Consider the following 20,386-nt stretch of genomic DNA (forward strand, 5'->3'; position numbering starts at 1 on the left):
CAGCGCAGAAGGACAAATTGTACTTTTTACTCCACCTATTTTATTTGACGACTCTCGTTACTCGTTACTTTGCAGATTTGTTTATTTATTTAGAATCTCCATTAGCACACCGGTGTGAGTGCTGATCTTCCTGGGGTTCGAACATGCAAATACATTCAGATAATCACTCCATCCAAATTTGGGACGTACAAGATAATAACAAAATTACAAAGAAAAGAGCACAATAATAAATAGAAATAACTCTGAAAAGCTAATTATTCACTACACTTCAGGTTTGAGTACAGCAGATTGAGTAGATTAAGATTTAACATGGCCGCAAAACATATGATGATGTGATGAAATATGAAGCCTTGTAATGGCTTAAACTAAATGAAGCAGTAATAATGATACAATGACATAATATACAATAATGGGACACTCACAGCAACCCTGTCTCCTTCAAAATTACATTCACATACATCTGAAGAGAAACTGATTTTCTCCCAGATTACTGTCACAGTTTGAAACAGTAAAAAACATGTGGTTCATGTTGTAAATTGAAACAAAACCAAAAATGTAAGAAAACGCTAAAAAACTATTGGTCAGGTTTGTTGAAAAAATGACTAGAAAATTGCAACAAAAACAGCTTCATCATGAGTGTTTCTTTACATTTTTATACTAAATGAAATTTCTTACTGTGACATTTTAAATGCAGGACTGAAATTGAGTATTTCTAGAATGCAACTTTAACTGAAAGTAAAGAATCAGAATCTGGCTTTTTTGTTGTTGTTGCTGCATTGAGAGACACTAACATCAGAAGGGTCCAGCTTTGGGGCCCCCTGACCTTGGGCCCCCCCCCCCCCCGGGCCTGTCCCCTGTAGGTCCCATACATTAGCCCACCCAATGCAGGAGGCAGAGATAAGTGTCGCCTTTATCTGCATCCTCCTCTCGCTCGTCTCTCTCCCCGTTCACCTCTCCTACAGTACGCTTTTTTTTTTTTTGCGGCAGCTGAGAAGACTACGGCAAACCGGCCTGCCATAATGCATTTGTGATCACTATAATTTCTCAGAAAGAAAAAAAAAGCAGCAGAAATCATTCACCGTTGCAAAAAGACACGGAAAGTTCAGCTGAACAAGGATTGGAAAGTTACAGTGTTAAAATGTCCTATTGTGCTCTGAAATTAGGCTGGATCGAAAAGTTAAAAGCTTTTGTTAAATGTCAAACACAACTGTCTGAGTAAAAAAAAAAGATGGAAGAAATGGTAAAACTATGTATTTCTATTTGTTCTCCATGCTTTGAGTAACCTTTTCTAAATGCCTTTTTTTTATAGAGGTTTGATCAAGTCAATGAATTTGCTCTATACTTTCCATCCAGATGTCCTTTAATGCAAATGCTCTTTTAGATATTTCAGTTCGTTATAATGATGATGATAATAACGGCAATTGTTGGACTCTGTTCAGCTCCATTATGTACTGTTCCAAAACAATCTTTTTTCTTACATGCTTGAAGCACTGCACATAAGACCTGCCGTCGCAGAAAGCCACTGCTCGCATTTCCTTACCACCCCTCATGTACCCTGACTGCTGAAAGGGAGGCAATTTGAAGTTTTCAAGCAACTCCATTTTGTGGTATAGGGCGATAGTGCCAAAAGCCCACAGTTAAGAGCAAAATGTTGGTGTTGTTTCACCTGGAGAAGAAGACGTGGGGAGCGAGAAGAATAGACGCTGTCCACTTTAGGCTGTACAGAAGGATGAAAAAAAAACTTTAATAAGCACTGTGTCTTCTGGCAGATTGGCTTAAAAAAGAGGCATAAAAACCATCAGATAGACTCTCCGTGCCATCTCTACTTCATGGGCTAATGCTAAAAGCTGAGGCGAGGGCCCGGTGTAGTGGTTTCTTAGAAAATAGCAGAAGAGCGACCGGAGGATATAGTGCATGGTTTCTATTTTTAAATACTCCTGTGCGGGTTATTGTTGTGGCACGCAAACACACCTGTGTGCGCACACACATAAGCACACGATTCTTGAGGTGCATGAACACACCGCTCAGACACTTGCACACACACACACACACACATCTTGAAGCGCTGGCTTAATCAGGTATAGTTGAAAAGGAAAATGCCATTAGATTTTAAAGTGGATAATTTCACATCTTTCCCTCCATTGATTTCTTCATTTTTCTTTTCAAACTGGCCTTTTATGCCCACTGCATGTGCTTTTATGGAAAATTACAACATTCAAACGAGACTCTTTGGTCAGGGATAATTGCACAAAGAACCATTAGCAGTCTTCCAAGACCAACGCACTGCGAACATTTTTCTCTTTCTTTGCATAATGCTATTCTCAGTCTGTCGGAACATGCCTCATAAGAAAGAGGATAATCATAATTTAATTATCTGTCATTAGGGGGGGGCAAAACGCAGGTCACCGCGGGTTCACTTATGCTACACGCTGTGATAAACAAATCAATTACATGAAATAGGCTAAACAAACAAGACAGTTATACACACTGTAGGTACAGTGGCCAAAGGGTTGTTGGTTTTCTCTGCCAGTTCAGTCGAGGCAATCATAGCCATGTTCAAAGTTGGCTGCAACACTTGCGCTCCTCACCTGCAAACCCACCTACTGATCAGTAAATTGGCACTTCAGGGAAATCAGCGGGTGCATGTTTGAACCATGTGTGGCCACACTATAAGGTTACCTCTTAATGCAATTCACTGCGGTTCAATTTGCACGCTGTAAAATGTTACACTGGGATGCTCAGAAATATATTTTATAGCACATTAGTTTCAGCTTGGATTACAAGCATGTATGGTAGAATACCATATGACTTTTTGTATGTAAGTGAGCTTGTTTCCATCATCTTCAACCAATATCAATATAAAAACTATTGTATTATTTATCTATATACTCCCTCTAACATAAGTATTGTTATACTGCATTGTAACCATTGTGTATCTTGATGCCACAATACGTCGACTCAATCGTATTGAATATACCATGTATAATCGTATTGAATAGTCGTATTTAGACCAGCACATTATTACTGTATGGGATTTTTTGTTGCCTTTTTCAGCTGCCAGTATCACAAATACATTCGATTATGTGGGTGCAATGCTATTTCTCACCTGAGGAAGGTGTGGTGGCGCTGTTTGAAAACAGCTCTGCGCTCCTCTTTATTCCAGCGCTGCTCTCCTCTTCTTCTTCTTCTTCTTCTGCGTTTCCTTCCCCGGCTCACCCACAACAAACATAGCGGCTGTATCATAAACGCTCCAGGCAGTCGAGATATTTGGAGAAACGTAGTAGCTTACGGTTACTCTTGCACTATGCGACACAAATGAAGCCGGACATTTCCCACTAACGTGAGGTAGAAGTTAGCCACCGGTAGCTAGCTGTAACTTGTCGAGCTCGTCGGCCAAACTTAACTGCTCTTGCTAACACAGCCAGCTGAACTTGGGAGGACCCAGAGAGCTTCCCGGTTGGATTAAAAACAAATACAAATAGTAAGTAACTGCTGGCTCGTGTTATAATTATCGGTGGCTGCTCTTTAGTGTCGAGCTGGCTGAGCTAGTGACACATCATAGACCAGGGTAGCCTTGCAGTTGGATCAGAGTCAAAGCAGACTTAACGTCAGATATGTGGACAGAGCAGAAGATAGTCCTGCTATCACTGCTGTGGTGCGACTGTTTATTTACATAGTATTTTGTTTTTATGTTCCTTTATACCCACACATAGCTCCACAGAAGGCAGTTTACTCGTCACGTGGAGTAGTGTTGGTACCTTTATGTCGTCTGCGGCTGTGGAGGAGCTTTTTAAAGTCTGATAAAAGCATCAGGGTTACCTCCGTCTGGACTTAAGCATGTCTAACAGAAACCCTGCGCTGCACGCTGGGGAGTTTTAATGAAAGCTGCTGTTACGTTGCATTATGGGCAATGTATGATCGAGTAGTTTGAGAATTAGCACCAGCCGAATACAGGTCAAATATGCAAGTGGCTGCTAGATTTGCTTCACTCACCGGCCTAGAAAAGAAAAACAATAGAAATGTATTGATTTCGGAATCCACCAGCCACAGGTGCAGGTGTACAAAGAAGTATATTTCCAACCCTGAGTGTCTATGTTGAGTGTAAATAAAGATTTGGTTATAAGATTTCACAGAAGACAAGACATCTGTCTTTATAGTCCTCACTTTGTCTGACCAGCAGCCAGAAACTTGAATGGTTTGTGACATGAAAAGTCAACTATAATATAGAAACTACGTACAAGCTTGATCGGTTACTTAAAATGGTGAATCCATTGTCAGAATTGGAAAGTGTTACTGCGTTTTGATCATTTCTTTTCACACTAAAACCTGTTTAACCGAGCACTTGTGTGTTTTTTTGTCTCCCCTCTCACTTTCTTCAGAGAACGCAGGTAACAGACTGCACCTGTGATGTTCTGGCCGCCTGTCTAACTGCCGTCTGACGAGGGGTTTGAGATCGTTCTCTAATCACAGCGATGGACGAAGACACCCCAACCCTGAAGCCCAGACGGATCCAAAATCAAAACGTGGTTTATCGTCTTGAGAGGCGCAGGATCTGTTCGGGCCGACCCGGAGCTCACTGGTACAGAGTGCGCTGCTTCCACCAGAACCTTTTCCCCAACTTCACTGTGGTCAACGTGGAGAAGCCCCCCTGCTTCCTCAGGAAGTTCTCGCCAGACGGACGCTGTTTCATCGCCTTCTCTTCTGATCAGACGTCTCTGGAGGTAAGATCCGTTCATTTAGAGGCGCTTTTCCCTCTAAACGTTGGTGTTAGACTCCTTAGATACCAGATATTGTGTGATCATTGTTATTATTTTTAATCTTCCAACTGTCAAAAGCAACTTGCCCCGACTGGAACAGACCTGGTCCGTCAAACTATCAAATATACCCGAGACAAGCATAAACTCCAATCCCAATGTTCCTCCTACAGATATATGAATATCAAGGCTGCCAAGCGGCTCAGGACCTGCTGAGAGGCCAAGAGGGAGAGACTCTTCTAACGGCCAATGACCAGCGTTCCCTCAACATCCGAGGCCGCCTGTTTGAGCGCTTCTTCTCCTTGCTCCACGTCACTAACGTGGCCTCGAACGGAGAACACCTCAACCGGGAGTGCAGCCTCTTCACAGACGACTGCCGCTATGTCATTGTTGGGTCGGCTGTGTACGTCCCAGAAGAGCCACCGCCTTACTTCTTTGAGGTAACGACACCGCCATACCAACTGCAAAAGTATAGGGGAAAACTACAAATTCAATGCCAGAGTTTGGCTCAGACCGCCCCTTTCATCCACACTTCATCCCCTACCAGGTGTATCGCAACAACGAATCCGTGACTCCTAACCCCCGGTCTCCTCTAGAAGACTACTCCCTCCACATCATCGACCTGCACACTGGCAGGCTGTGTGACACCAGGTCCTTCAAGTGTGACAAGATCATCCTGTCGCACAACCAGGGCCTCTACCTCTACAGGAACATCCTGGCAGTGCTGTCGGTCCAGCAGCAGACCATACACGTGTTTCAGGTGAGCCCATGTACCATTTAGAATGTCAATCTTTGAAGCACGTTGCACTTGAGTGATGTTGAAGGAGATGTTTTGACATCTATAAAAGGCAGAACACTTTCTGAGATGTTAATAATTTGGTTGTGGACAGCCATTTAACATATTTAAAGCTAGGGATGTCCCGATCAAGTTTTGTTTTGCTCCTGTTTCGAGTCCTCTGCCGATACTGGAATGTTCCTACGTAATACAGCTGCACTGTGCAAAATTCAAGTACATTTAAGTTAGTAAACTCAATCCAATGTATATGCTTGACAATTTAATAGCTCTGCATTGCATAAAGTAAAAAAAAAATGCCTGCATCCAATTTATTCCTTAAGGTTTTTTTAATTCAAATCTTCACAAAATAAAGTATAAAATAAAAAACTTTCTCTGTGATCTTTTTGGCCTTGATACTGTCTCGAGGGAATGTCTCTCTCACTTTAAAACTGTGAAGTAAAGATTAATTTGTTAAATAACATAAATAAAGAATCTGACACTGCGTCTTGCTGTGGGCGGGGCTTAGTCCTCGCTCGCATGGAGCTCAGTGAAGTGAAGGACATCTGTGTGACAGCTGATGTAAAACGAAAGATCGGATTGTGCTCCGTAGCTTAATACAGTCGATACTGATCAGTTATCGGTTTGACTTTGACATATGTACAAAACAGTTTTCTAACAATAAGTTAATAACTTTTTTGTTTAATTCTGTCTAGTTTGGGGACCGACTGCTGCTTAAAGACCTCCCCAAGTATCACATTTGGTTTTTTTTGCTCATCCCCTCCCAGGTCACTCCAGAGGGAACATTTCTAGATGTGAGGACGATTGGGCGGTTCTGTTATGAGGACGACCTCCTGACTCTTTCAGCAGTTTACACAGAGGCTCAGGCGGAGAGTCAGTCGGGCTTCCCCCGCCTGTACACTGACAAAACCATCAACTCCCTCAAGCACAGGCTGCTGGTCTACCTGTGGAGGAGGGCTGAGCAGGACGGCAGCGCCACCGCTAAGAGGAGGTACAAAACGTTACTCGCATGCTCTCAGTGGATATATTTTTTAAAAAGGTCACTTCATTTAATCCATGTATTTTTTTACCCGATTTGACCAAAAGGAAATAACTAGAGGAACTAAACTCTAAACTAGGAACTAAAAGTCCTTGTTGCACATTCCTGTTTGCATTTCCGTCGTATCTCAAGAGCCGTGACGATTATTTTAGTCCAATCATGGATTAAAAGAAATTACGCCAACAATTGAAAACGCAATTTTCACACACAACAATGCAGTCAATGGGTTGTTGTTTGTCTTTGCTGTTGCGTGACGATGTTTGAGTTAGATGAAATGAATAAATCAAAAGGGGATTCACAGAGCTGGAAAAGATGGCTCTCCCCAAAATAGACAATCTGCTGAGTGATTGATGGTTATTTATTACTGCGTTACAACAAAACTACCATGAAATTATCAGTGAATAATATGTATGTATATATGTACATGTGTATATGTCAGTGGCAGGCCGTGCATTTTATACCTGGGCCTTCACTGCTGTCCTGCAGCTGAACACACGTATTCGTATTAAACCGTTCGGTACGAGGCTTACGAGCCGAACAATACGTTTGAATAATACTAGTGCATTTGGAAAATGCAGAAGCTTAAATTGTAGGAAATATGTTTTCTGCACTCGCGTAGGAGACAATGGGCTGTGACCTCTGAACCCGGAACAAAAAGAACCAAAACCAAAAACAGCTGAGTTACCGCACGTGTTCTGGGAGGCTAGGCTAACTAGCTTAATGGAAAAACAACAGCGGAACACGCATTCTGCTACACACTCGAGGGCACGGGCCGTTCAGATATTAGATGTAAAAAAACAAACGCAGTTCACTTACCAAATGCTGATCACTTAAATACAAACTCCATCCTCTTTTCTTTGGTGACAAAGAGTTTAATCCCACGGTTCAATCCCAACTCACAAATCCGTTTCTCCTCCTTCAGCCATTGAGTGTTAAAAAAATTATAATCTACACCAAGCAAAATGCTAAAAATGTCATCATTTCTTCCAAATCTTTCAATTTGAACTCTTACTACTCAGACTAAGCTCTGATGGCTACCTTTAAGTTTCGTTTCACAATAGTCACGTGCTCGCCCACTGACCAATCACAGCGCACGCTGCACCTCACTGCAGAGCTGCACCTTAAAACTGAGCTGCACGTAATGCTGATGTACTTATGGGCCAGCTAGCAGGCTCTGGCACGTCAAAGAATACGCCCAACATGTCAAACTAAAGATCTGATTGGTTGAACACTATGACAATCAACAACATCGTCCCCATTCACTTAAACTGCACATGGAGGCACTGGTGAGTCTGCAGGCCTGGGGCCTCTCTTCTACCTAGAGACACAGAGGTGAAATCTGATTGGATAAAAGCTCTACTTAAAACAAGCTGCACTGGAAGCAGAGCAACTGAGGAACACAGTAGCTGTGCAATGAGAAAATAAGATGATGGGAAAAATATTTTTATAAATTATAATACATGTTGTGTATTTAAGAAAAAATACTAAATTATAAAATAGTTATAACTTTATGATTCTGTTTAGGCCAGCAGAGACTATATATACCGTATATATGTGGGTGTGTGTATATGTATGTATATAGGTACATTATAATGTACATTAGCTCTTCAGTCTATCAAGTACCATTTCCATAATGTACTGATGTTAGATGCTCATTTGGTGGAGTTCACCCTGCTCCTGGTTTTGTCCTCAGATTCTTCCAGTTTTTTGATCAGCTGAGGAGGTTGAGGATGTGGAAAATGCAGCTGTTGGATGAGCATCACCTCTTCATTAAATACACCAGCGAAGACGTGGTCACACTCAGAGTCACCGACCCCTCGCAGGTAATGACACACACACACACACACACACACACACACACACACACACACACACACACACACACACATCTGAATTCCTCCCAGTGTTCTCCTAGTTACTCTCTCCTGCTTCTCTCGTGTCTTTTGTTGTTTGTGCTGCAATTCAGGGATTCTTCTTTCAGGTCTCCAAGGAGACGTTTATCTTACAGATTGTCTTCGGTCCTGTTACTCATCCATAACGGCAAACTAAATATTAATTTATGTTTTTATTTGCAGGAAATCACCGCTCTGAGTTCCTTGCAAAACAGCTATTTATGTCTCACCAATGGAGAACATATAAATGATCTCGGTCATTATAAACTTCCATAGAAGCCGAAGCCTGTAATGATTTGTGACACAATAATTACTACCTCAGCATTCCTGGCTGTCCTCTGTATTTCACCTGTGTGGATTCTATCACCTTTTCTCCCAATCTTCACCTTCTCTCTTTCTCCCGCAGCCGTCGTTCTTCGTCGTGTACAACATGGTGTCCACGGAGGTGCTGGCCGTCTTTGAGAACACCTCCGACCAGCTGCTGGAGCTCTTTGAGAATTTCTGCGACCTGTTCCGAAACGCCACGCTGCACAGCCAGGCCGTCCAGTTCCCCTGCTCCGCTTCCTCCAACAACTACGCCCGGCAGGTCCAGAGAAGGTACGGAGAGGAGAAATGTCACGTCTGCGGCCGGATATTAGATTGTTGAATTCAAATGCCAAATATATTTCTGCAAAAGAAATTGACTGTATTTCAGTTTGAACATAATTGTGCTGGCAAACTGCAGGGTCCGGGGATCTTTTCTGAATGAAAGAGGGGAAAAGAGAAGCCAACCTGATTGTGTGCAGCCAAATGTCAGGGTGGATTTGAAGAAGGCGGTCAGGAAGGGAAGTGGATCAGCGGTGATTGCCTGGAGGAGGGGGAAGTTTTAGGACTTAATCTAGATATAGAAGGGAAACATTAAGACAGTCAGCATGGCTGGAGGGGCTGTGATTGAATTTTGCGGTTCGACTCGTCAGTGTAGGTGACAAAATCCTCTGTGGAAGGTGAAGAGGGAGGACCAGACGGGGGGGGGGGGGGGGGGGGGCAGGCAGGCAGGCAGGCAGGCAGGCAGGCAGGCAGGCAAAGGGCTTAGAATTTGATTTCAGAGTGGTGAAAACTGATGTCGGGAAGAAGGAGAGGAGAAATTGAAAGCTGGCGAGCACATTCAGCAAACCACATTTGTACCATTTACAACTGGCCAGCACCGGCCCAGTTCACTGGGTATTATATGGCCACTAAGCACGTGTAGAGAGAGCCGCGGGTCTGCATGTGTGGAACACAGAACAAGGTGAGAGGAAAGACTAAAACTCGCGCCTGAGTGTTGGTAGCGTGCAGCGATACTTGGGATTATAATTCAATTTGAAAGGAATTGCTCGGAATAAACACAAAGGTTCTCTCCGAAGCAAAACCATAGTGGAAACGAGACCGTTCACTCCTTTCTGGTCTTCAAACCAAACCAAGAGGAGTACCACTTTGGGCTCACAGAAGCACTTTTATGGCCACAGTGCCGATAGAGACGGCACATTCACTCATGAAGACTCCTGTTGCTGTTTTAAAACCCCTGTTTCGCTGTGCCTCAGATTCAAGGACACCATAGTGAACGCCAAATACGGCGGGCACACCGAGGCGGTGCGTCGGCTGCTGGGTCAGCTGCCCATCAGTGCCCAGTCCTACAGCAGCAGTCCTTACCTCGACCTCTCCCTCTTCAGTTATGACGACAAGTGGGTGTCCGTAATGGAGAGGCCCAAGACCTGCGGAGATCACCCCATCAGGTACAGATTCAAGGCCAGCACACACACACACACACACACACACAACAAACAGCGCTATCCGTCTGAGAATAACACATAATAATTCATGTTGATGCATAATGAATAATGTGGAATTTAGGTCTTTGCGGTATGGCCTAAAATGTCCCACTGTATAATTTTGAAGCATGGAGGGTAACTGTAAATATCAATTTATTCGTTTATTTTTATATGTCGATATAGATGCTTCTGAAGATGTAAAGCACTGCTATGGCAATTGCATGGCATGATTTCAACCATCCCCAAGTCAATGTAAACCTTAAAAAATGTTTACTTTATCGTCATCTATAGTTTATTTGCAGAAAACACGCAGTTCAAATGAAAAGGAAATAAATGATTGTAGTGTTGTATTTGAATAGTTGCTTTGATTTAAAAAGCAAGCATTAGTCCTTTTTAATAATCTATAATAAGATGCTCAGCGCTGTTGTTAGGGAGTTAATGTTCCACGTTATCGTCAAGATTCATACTTTCTATACCTTGGATACCTTCCACCCCGAGTGATATCACTATTCCTTATTTCATGGGCTCTGATTTCAGATTTGGGGGTAATGCATATATTTAAAAAAACAGCAGATGCATTTGAATAGTTAATTGGACGTCGATTACCATGGCAACAGTTGAAGCCTTACCATTGAAGTAACACATTCCTCAGCGCACGCTGTATTGACCGAAACAAGCTGCGTTCTCTCCCGGGCGTTGAGCTGTGCCTGCGGTGCCGACATGTACCAGGATGCATTGAGCACAAGCGTCTGACCACCCGGAGGGTTCCCCACCGGCCATACCCTCCGCTCCGGCCGCATACTCGGGCTCAAATGAATGTGGCTGAATATCCGAGTCAGACAAAAACACTGTCAAATGTGTCCATGTCCGTAGCATCCTCTGCACTCCTATTTTGGGATGCCAAGCGGAGAGAACAAGGAAGTTCTGTTTTTGAGTCTCATCTAGAGCTCACACTTCCCAGCTCGGAGACTAGAAAACACAACCTGAGACAGACAGCCTGTAGTTCTTCACCGCATCCGATGCCTCACTGTCGTGTCAAATGACGGCGCTGGATGCAGGAAGAACTACAGAATTAGCAGCAAGCAAACTCTGCTTTCTCTGTCAATGCAGCGCCCACTGAGGAATCGACGCCATCAACACTGATTTGGACATCCACATAAAAGATGAAGTCGTGTCTCAAATGAAAATCGTATTTTTGAATATATAATTGTATAATTTGTATAACAATCGGACAAAACAATCAATTTTAGGCATTCAGCGATATTGTGAATGGGCATTTTTCACCATGTTCATATAACTGAATAAGCGATTAATCAAAAAAGAATGTTCACATTGATCTGTACTGTAAAAAACAATAGTTAGATGTGGCAGAATTATGACACTGTTACCCTGATCAGAGCTCGGAGGTTTATTTGCGCTCCGTTAGATCTTTGCCTGTGGACGTGAGAATGAAATGCGTTTCTATATTCTCCTGTTTTAGAAAATAATCATGATCTTTGTGTTAAGCTTTAACTGAAAACGTCTGCCAGACATCCCAATCTGTTTGATATGACAGATGAATGTAGATGACAGCACATGTTTATAATGCATTCTGACATAGCTAGCTTCTTATCTCCGAGTGTTTCTATCTGATAGACTGTGTTTGACAGATGGCATGCACACACTACCATGTGTTGGCTCGCTTTCCTTTCTTTTCTCTTGTCTACGCATTTCTCCAAGAGACTGGACTAAATGAAGGATTTAACGGCACTATTTTCTCTCCAACCCCCCCCCCCCTCCTCACCCTCACCCACCAGGTTTTACGCGCGGGACTCCGGCCTGCTGAAGTTCAAGATCCAGGCCGGACTGCTGGGACGGCCAGTAAATCACGCCGTGCGGCGCCTGGTCGCCTTCACCTTCCACCCCTTCGAACCCTTCGCCATCTCCGTGCAGCGCACCAACGCCGAGTACGTGGTCAACTTCCACATGAGGCACGTCTGTGCGTGAGGAGCTTTGTGTTCGCGTGCAAACGAGTGACTCGAAAGTAAACTCGCACTCAAAATCAAATTGCAGGAGCGCTGGGCTTCTGTTAGCGGCCACTGGTGACAATACAGCAAAACACATCCTCCACCAGGAGGCACAGAACAGTTGTTCCGTTAGTCGCTCTCTCCTCCTCCTCCTCCTCCTCCTCCTCCTCCTCCTCCTCCTCCACACAAAATCAGCGGTCCTCTCCCTGCGTTCTCCTCCTGATGGAAAACCACTGTTCCTCGCCTCTGTCCCCCTCCATCACACAGTGGTCACTCCAAGGCAGCAATTCTACCTTTTTTCCTTTGGTCGGCACCTCTTTGCCCCTTCCTCCACAGAACAAAGAGGGACCTGTAGGGAGGAGAGCCTGGAATAAGTGTAAATGGAGACGTAGCGAGAGAGTGATTGATGTGCGACGGAGGTGGGAAGCCGCAGGTAGCCGGACCTCTGAGAAGGAACCAAAGGTGTTTTTCTTTTTTCCTACCGTGCACTGAAAAGCTGCACGTTGATATCCGAATTGCTTGTCCAGTTGGTCCATGACCAGCTGTCCAACTAACTTTATTTTTTTCTCACATGTATGGGGAAAGAGGTAGTTTTATATTATATTGCTTTTACACGTTTTTACATATTATCACTTGTATATATTTTATGCCAATAAAAAAAAATTTTGCTCTGTTGAATTTTTTTTTTTAGCTTTGCAAAAGGGAGAAGCTTGCAGAAGGATAGAGATTTTTTTTTTTTGATTGCATATTAGTGTATGCAGTTAGTTGTACACAACAGCTGTGGTTCGATTCCATCGTAAGCCCTGATGAGAGTAGCTACTAATACTTCACAGGGTGAAGCTCGGCGTGGCAAGAAACCTGAAGTACAGTGTTGTCGTACAACAGATTCAGTGCTTTTCCCATCATGCTTTGCCTGTAACCGATCTAATAATCCATTTCTTTACTAGCTGTACCGACACTAGTTCCCAACATGTCGCTGCATATCTTAACGGAGCCTCGTAATGAACCTGAAACGATGTGAGCACGGAGCTGTAACACATACGGAGAGCAGACAAGACACAGTGTAAGTGTCATCATATTTAATTTGAATACTGATCCCTGCAGTCTGTTCTCCTGCAACATATAGCGTCCTATTTTATATCAGCGTCCATCTGTGTTGCGGACCGAAGCGCGGAGGGGGACATCTGTTTAGCGCAAATGTGTTATTAAAAACACGCGAGCGCACGCAGATAATCTACAGATACACAAATGGACTAAAACACTACCCACTCCTGACACGAATGCAAGGTCGGAAGTATCGCAAAAAAAGAAGGCGAAAAGCGCACACCCGAGCAGCTGCGAGAGGTCATGGTGGTAAGGAGAGCAGGTGCTGAGGGATTAAGTGTTCTCCTAGCCTCTGGTTACACACCACAGTGGACCTGGGATCCGTGTGTCTGTGTCTGACAGACACACACTGCCGGGGGGGGAGGTTCAAGGTAGAGGCGGTAGAAGGTGTTTACGGACGGAGAGATGAAACAATGGGTGAGAGGTGGAGAGGCCGCGGGGATCGATGCGCTGCGAGTGCAGCGACTGTATTGTGCGGCCGCTTAAGTTTGCGCACCAGCAAAGCAAATGCCACCTCGCAGATCCGAGGTTTAAGTAGGCCGTGTTATGTCATTGTCATCATGGCGTGTTTGTGTAAGCTGGTGTGCGGCAGCATGCTGTGATAATCAACTAATTACAGGAAGCGCACACAGACAGGCGTCCGTATAGGAGGACACACTGTCTGTTGTCCTCTCGGTTCCGACAGGTTGCCGATGGGAAATGTGCAGCCCCGTGTTTGTGCGAGCGCTTCCCCTCTGATGTTCAAGGGTCTGTTTTTTCTTTTGTGCTTCAAGACACATTTATGTTTTTACCCAATCAAACGCCGCTAGGGATAATGTCTCTTCGGTTCTCTGCACTAACTGTAAGCCTTGTGTCTAAAGTAAGCAATCATCAGCTATTCAGTTCCCCCACAGATGTTTAAGAGCCAATAAGGAAGCCGGGCAGAGTGGAATTAAAGTCTCTGCCGGAGTCGTCAACGCAAACACAGATAATATATCACCACGTGAACCCAATGGCTCCCAGTACTTAGTGCAATAACGAATATGTCGTATCTGTCTTACTCTTCAGAATCAGGTAAACCCAGAGCCTTCTCCCTGACCTTGGTTGCTACGGGAACATAACCACTCTCTGCTTGGTAACCAATTCTTTTCTAATTGCTGTTGTCGTGGCAACAGCGCAACCAATGTAATCCAGAAAAGGCCACAATCCTAAGTGTTTCCTGTTGCAGCGCTCGCCTTCTCGGGAGCGGTCCCTCAGCACACACACACACACACACACACACACACACACACACACGGGCACATCTGATCATTCAGACAACGGTCGCCACCAACACTGTAAAAAGCCTGGTTCAAAGCGGGAGCTTTCGGCTTTGCAGGTGTGTTTTTTTTGGAGGACACAGATGGCGGGGTTGACACTGAAATACTCACAGATGTATAGCAACAGAAATTATGGATCTTTTTTTTTTTTCCTCACTTCCCATGTCTTTACACATCGAACCCTGTTGTGCTTTCTACTTAAACACGGATCCAGTTCTGAAGGCACTGCAAATTGAAAGCATCTGTATTCGGACCTATCGGAAACAATCACCTATACTCCCTTCATCAACCCTTGACTCTACTTTTTCTAAATGGGAAGATGTAGGTCTACAATGACACATTTCCCAGCTTTGATGAGCTGCGTCAAAACCAATATTTTTAGGTTATGTGTGGCATTTTATAAAAAACAACAATTTCCCTCATTTCCTTTTTCTTCCACCTCACCTCGCTTGGGGAAAATATCATTCATTATCAGATAGGAGAGCCTCATTCAACTCGGATAATCGAATCCTGTTGTGAAAAGGAACTACATATGGAGTTAACAGATGACTATTGGAAGGGAGCGTTAAAACGGGTCACCTCATCATGTGCTAGCCTTTCACTAATTCAATTGAAGGTTTTTACATCACTCACTCGGATCTGACCCATATGTTTCGGTCATGCTCTGCTACTCCACATTATTGATCTTTGGTCTGCTACACCCTTTCAGATCTTCAAGGGGTCCCTGTTAAACCAAGTCCACACATTGCCACCTTGGGAGAACCAAATCTTCATTGTTTGTTTTTGTTTCTTGAAATATGAAATGTGGAGATCTCTGTTACTTTTCAATACTGTATTTGTACCTACATCTCCAGCAATGCGATTACTTAGGAAAATAAAAGATGCATATCCACATATTGAGTCAACTACGACACCTGAACACTAGGCCGAGAACTAGAAAACTAGCGAGCAAATTTGTCCAAACAGTTAGCAGAAAAACAGTTCCAATAGTTAACTAGAGGTAATGGATAACAGTTCCAATAGGTCATTAATATTAATGGATATATAGTTCAAAAAGAGGGCTAAAAGATAGTTACCAGTTTGCACGTATAGCTCTTTATTAGAAAAGAGATTGACAGGAATATACAACATTTCAGTTTGCCATAGATGTAGCAAAATGTATCAGATTTTAACTTATGTGTGCATTGGTGACTGTTGTTGTTCTATAAAGATATTTAAATATGGGTACACGGTCAAACAAGTTGCATCAACAGTCTGCAGTGTATCTGTTGCAGTTGTTATTACGTTAAGGGGAGGGTCTGAAGAAAATATGAATAGGGTTTTGTTTTTTTGTTTTTTTAAAGGGAAATATTCAGCCCACCACCTCATCCCAGTTCCTTTCATACAGTCCATAACCGACTCTGGAAAATGACATGGTTGTGTGAGGTGTAACAGGGATTAAGCAGTAGGTGGTTTGTTGATTTCTAACAGGGGGGGGGGGGGGGGACGGTTTGTTTCGTTCTCCCTCATGAACGACTTATCGTTCTGTCGTGCTGTTGTTTGAAGAATGTTACAGATCCAACAGGAAACTGACAAAAGGGCGGGAAAAAGTTGGGTTTAGAAATCCCTGCAACACCAACAGTCCACTCAACTCTGATGGATGTAAGAGCGTCAAAAGAGAGCAGCGGGGGGGGGGGGGGGGGGGGGGGGGGGGGGGGGGGGGGGGGCATGTTGCTCAAGTTTACTACTCCAACTGGTGAGAAATACAGGCGAGGTGGTGAAGGAAGAACAGATAATCATATGGATACAAGGCAGTGGCTGCAAAAAAGTCAGAAAAGATTTACGGGGGGGGGGGGGGTTTCATTATACCCTCACAACAGCTAGAATGTCCACCAATGACTGAAGGGCCACAGCTTTTATTACTCTGAAGATGGCAGAGAGATGGCTCTCCGTGTTTGCTGTCATGGTGTTTTGCTCCAGTTGGACAGAGTGACTCCTAAAGTCTGTTTTGGTTGGTAAACTCCAATTTCACTGAGTCATATCGTGAGTTATATTGTGTATGCATAGACACACAAATAGAGACAGTGCAGAGTAGATTATTTGTTAGCCTTCAAGCTAACTGCTAGCTTGTATTTCATCACAATTAGACATGTGTTTAAACCTGTACACAAGAGACATTCTCATAAGGAAGTTCACTTAAATTGGTGACCAATAGTACCGTAATGGTAAATCCAAAGTCAATAGAACTTTGTTTGTGCTCCTCAAAGCGCTGGAACTTTACATTTTACAAACTCAGCAGTGCCTAGTCCTTGAGTAACTTCATTGGGACTATTTCTTTGATATAAAGTAGTTCCATCGACAACTTGCCACAGTGAAGTCTGTGGATTATTCAGAGCAACCGGGACGTTGCTTCTTGAAAGCAGCGTTTTTTTATTAAAAAATTACAGCAAATCAATACGGCTTAGTGGACAAGAGTATGTCTCCCAAATCCTTTATACTCCTCTTATACGTTGATGCATACACTGTGGGAATACACACACACACCTTTACCCTCTCCATATCCCTCACCTGTTATTGTTATCGACCACACCGGTATTATTCCTCCCTGTTACATAGAACACTATAACACTGTCAACATTTCATTTCACACGGATTACCACTTCAGCCGCATCTGTACAGCTGATTGAGACCAGTTCTGCACTTGTGGAGCCTCCCGGCGAGAACCATCAAATCACAAACACCACCACCTAATGAGCGTAAGGAGCAGGCGGGGGCCTGTTGAGGAGGGAAGGAGAGGGCCTAAATATTGACGGCAAATATTTGATTGAAGGCGTAGGGGTTGTTCCCCCGATTCATAGGTGTGTGCTCAGACACAGAATACACACACACACACACACACAAAAACCACAATCCACAATTCCATGTGTTATCAGCGTCTGTAGCTGTCTGTGACTGGGACAGAGAGGGGTGGATGCTTCATATATGCACCTCCACACACAGTCCTCCGGGCCTACGCCATGCTGAGACAAATACACAGATCGACTGTGGTAGATGCTACTGTGTGTGTGTGTGTTTGCTGCAGATTATTTCTAACTGACTTCATATATCCGTCGTTCACCCGGTTGGATGCCAGCACGTGCACAGCACCCACACACACACACACACACACACAAACAGCAATCCTCTGTACAGCCCTTCAGCACGCACTCGCACACACCTGACTGAGCACCAGTTGGGGGGTTTCAGGTGGAAATCCGCAGGGGAAGGGCTTCGCAGCATGGCCGACCTAAAAATAGGATGCACTGGGATGTCCTTTGTGGATAAACACTCACACCGTCACATTATACCCAAACAGAAAGAACTGGGAGAGAAAAGGTGAAGAGGCAAGCGCTAGTGGTGTACATGAAATATTATCATGACGGTGCGTTCAGTGAATAAGAGACATCTTACATGTGTGTGTTCATGCTTGTGATGGGACACGGTGATGTTATCAACGTGCATTTGGAAAGCTAACAGGCCTGACTCTTCGGTTGTCAGAATGCCCGTGTCTCTCTTGCAGCAGGGGCTTCCCTTATTACAGTCAAAGACTCAAACTAATTTAAAAAATCAGTTTTGTGATTTCTGCGTGCAGTAATGAGTGTAGTTAGGTTCCCCAGCACCAGTCTTTGGCCCCTTTGCACTGGTCCCTGAGACCAGCGCGGTTCCGGGGATTCAACAGGTGATCAGAGTTCTCCACCTGCTGGACGACAGATAGAACAGCATCTTCTCCTCGGCCTACATTCTTTGAACTACAACTTCCATCAGCCCTGCGTGTCCATGAGCAGAGAAGAAAAGTAATTACGTGCATTTACTCAAGTCCTGGATTTAATTACACTTTTCTATTCCACCACCGAAAATGTACTACCAACAGTACACAGAGTAGTCAAACTCACCACCACGAGCTGCTACTGCAATACCAAAAACACAAGCAGCCAGTTTAGATTCAGACAAAGGTTCAGAAAACTGAGTAGTGAACTTTGTCACTGAGTCAAAGCACTTTGAGTCGAGTTTTACTCTATCTCCACAGGAGATCTATCCATTTGTCGAGGTGAACTTCCGGTGACAGTTCCATTTTATGTTACTTTAATACTGACATGTAAAAAGTAGGCTAAACAAATATGATAATCAAACTGTTTTATAAGCAGTTTATTCATTTTAAAACATTACACATACCTGCTATAAAGCTGCACTAATATGCTGTATTGAAAATAACTGGCTTTTCAACCGTAGAAACAAACCCAGGTTGCTAAAAGTTTCCCAAAGTGTGTCCCTATTAGCAGTGCAAACTGCTATTTTAAGACAGTACGAGGCTGTAACGGTCAAGATATTCTTTGATCACTGTGAAGTGAAAATGTTTTCTTTAGTAGAGTCTAAAGTGACATGGTGTCATGGTCCTGTTTTCTTTTTTGTATTGCTGAACCTGAGACAACATCCCTCAGTCTGTCCAGTTACAGTTTGTCCCTACTAATTATAAAGTGGATTTAAAGGGGAACACCACATAAATGAAGATTTCTGATGTTACTGCCATTACCAAGGAAAGTTGAACCAGTATACTTGAGCTATTCTCTCTCAAAGCCAGAACCCAGAGAGCACAGTCATAGACAATGACTGGTTTTGTGGACCCACAGAAGGTTTGGTTCCCTTTTGGGAAATGAGTTTTACTGTGCTGGGTGCTCTCAGTGTCATCTGAAATCTTTCACAATTCATTATCGATGGAGTAGTTCCACATTTTATACTTGATGACATCACACATTTGAGTTTTAGCACTCTAGCCTTTTGACATACTAGAGATGTTCAGTTTGGGACTGTCTTAGACCATACAAACATGTAGACATTTTGGAAATGGGTGTAGCAGAATAAGAATACAGCCTACTGGAAAATAATAAACAAGTATATTGTTTTTCAGTCAAACTGACTTGTTCATTAAAGGCTGCTGTTGCTCAGGGTTACACTTGATATCCTGTGTTTTAAATCTTCTAAATGTTGGGAGATCACAAAGGTGATCTGATCTGGTCTTGGAATAAGATAAGATAAGATAAGATAATCCTTTTTTAGTCTCGCAGTGGGGAAATTTACACGATCACAGCAGCAAAGTGGACAGTGCACACAAGGTACAAGGTAAAGTATTATAAATAAGTAATAAACATTAAAGAATATCAACTAAGTAAAAAAGTACAAAAATCCACAGTAACTAAATATAACTAAAAAATAAAATAAAATGAATAAAATATTATATATACAGACAAACCTTTAAGGGACGATGCTAGATTATTATACCTTCCAAATGGGTATAACAATAACATAACTCAAAATATAGACCTTTGTGTTAACATTTGTCTCACTTACATTTCATATTTTCAATGGTGGTGCATTGTTTGCCTTTTTCTGTGAAGAGAAAGCTAAAGTTTCTAAAAGTGGTTTTATCTTAAATTCAATTTGGCAGAGAGAGAGAGAGAGAGAGAGAGAGAGAGAGAGAGAGAGAGAGAGAGAGAGAGAGAGAGAGAGAGAGAGAGATTTAATTTTCAAGTTATATTAATTTTAATCTAAACTTTTGTATTTCGATGCTTTGGCAAAACATTTGTTGAGAGAGAGAGAGAGAGAGAGAGAGAGAGAGAGAGAGAGAGAGAGAGAGAGAGAGAGAGGCACATGACGTCAGAGGTCAGCTGACAGGTTTGTTTTGCTTGCTCTTGCTCGT

General features: G+C 43.3%; 1 protein-coding gene across 1 annotated transcript; it reads left to right on the forward strand.

Annotated features, from left to right (window-relative positions):
- The first annotated feature begins 3,228 nt into the window (after positions 1 to 3,228).
- On the forward strand, positions 3,229 to 12,942 carry det1 (DET1 partner of COP1 E3 ubiquitin ligase). Its single transcript, XM_079163037.1, has 9 exons — positions 3,229 to 3,481; positions 4,380 to 4,721; positions 4,928 to 5,194; positions 5,302 to 5,514; positions 6,315 to 6,538; positions 8,280 to 8,409; positions 8,885 to 9,075; positions 10,038 to 10,229; positions 12,062 to 12,942. The coding sequence occupies exons 2-9, from the start codon at positions 4,473 to 4,475 to the stop codon at positions 12,249 to 12,251; spliced, it is 1,656 nt and encodes a 551-aa protein (XP_079019163.1). The 5' UTR covers positions 3,229 to 3,481; positions 4,380 to 4,472; the 3' UTR covers positions 12,252 to 12,942.
- Positions 12,943 to 20,386: the final 7,444 nt, after the last annotated feature.

The sequence above is a fragment of the Pholis gunnellus genome, assembly GCF_910591455.1.
Source record: "Pholis gunnellus genome assembly, chromosome: 7".
In the NCBI taxonomy this organism is placed as follows: domain Eukaryota; kingdom Metazoa; phylum Chordata; class Actinopteri; order Perciformes; family Pholidae; genus Pholis; species Pholis gunnellus.

Bases quoted from the DNA above. Each gene is read 5' to 3' on its own strand.
- det1 (XM_079163037.1), top strand. From the start codon at position 4,473: ATGGACGAAGACACCCCAACCCTGAAGCCCAGACGGATCCAAAATCAA. The intron at 8,410-8,884 runs GTAATGACACAC...TTTCTCCCGCAG, and splicing joins GAGTCACCGACCCCTCGCAG to CCGTCGTTCTTCGTCGTGTA. The intron at 9,076-10,037 runs GTACGGAGAGGA...GCTGTGCCTCAG, and splicing joins GCCCGGCAGGTCCAGAGAAG to ATTCAAGGACACCATAGTGA.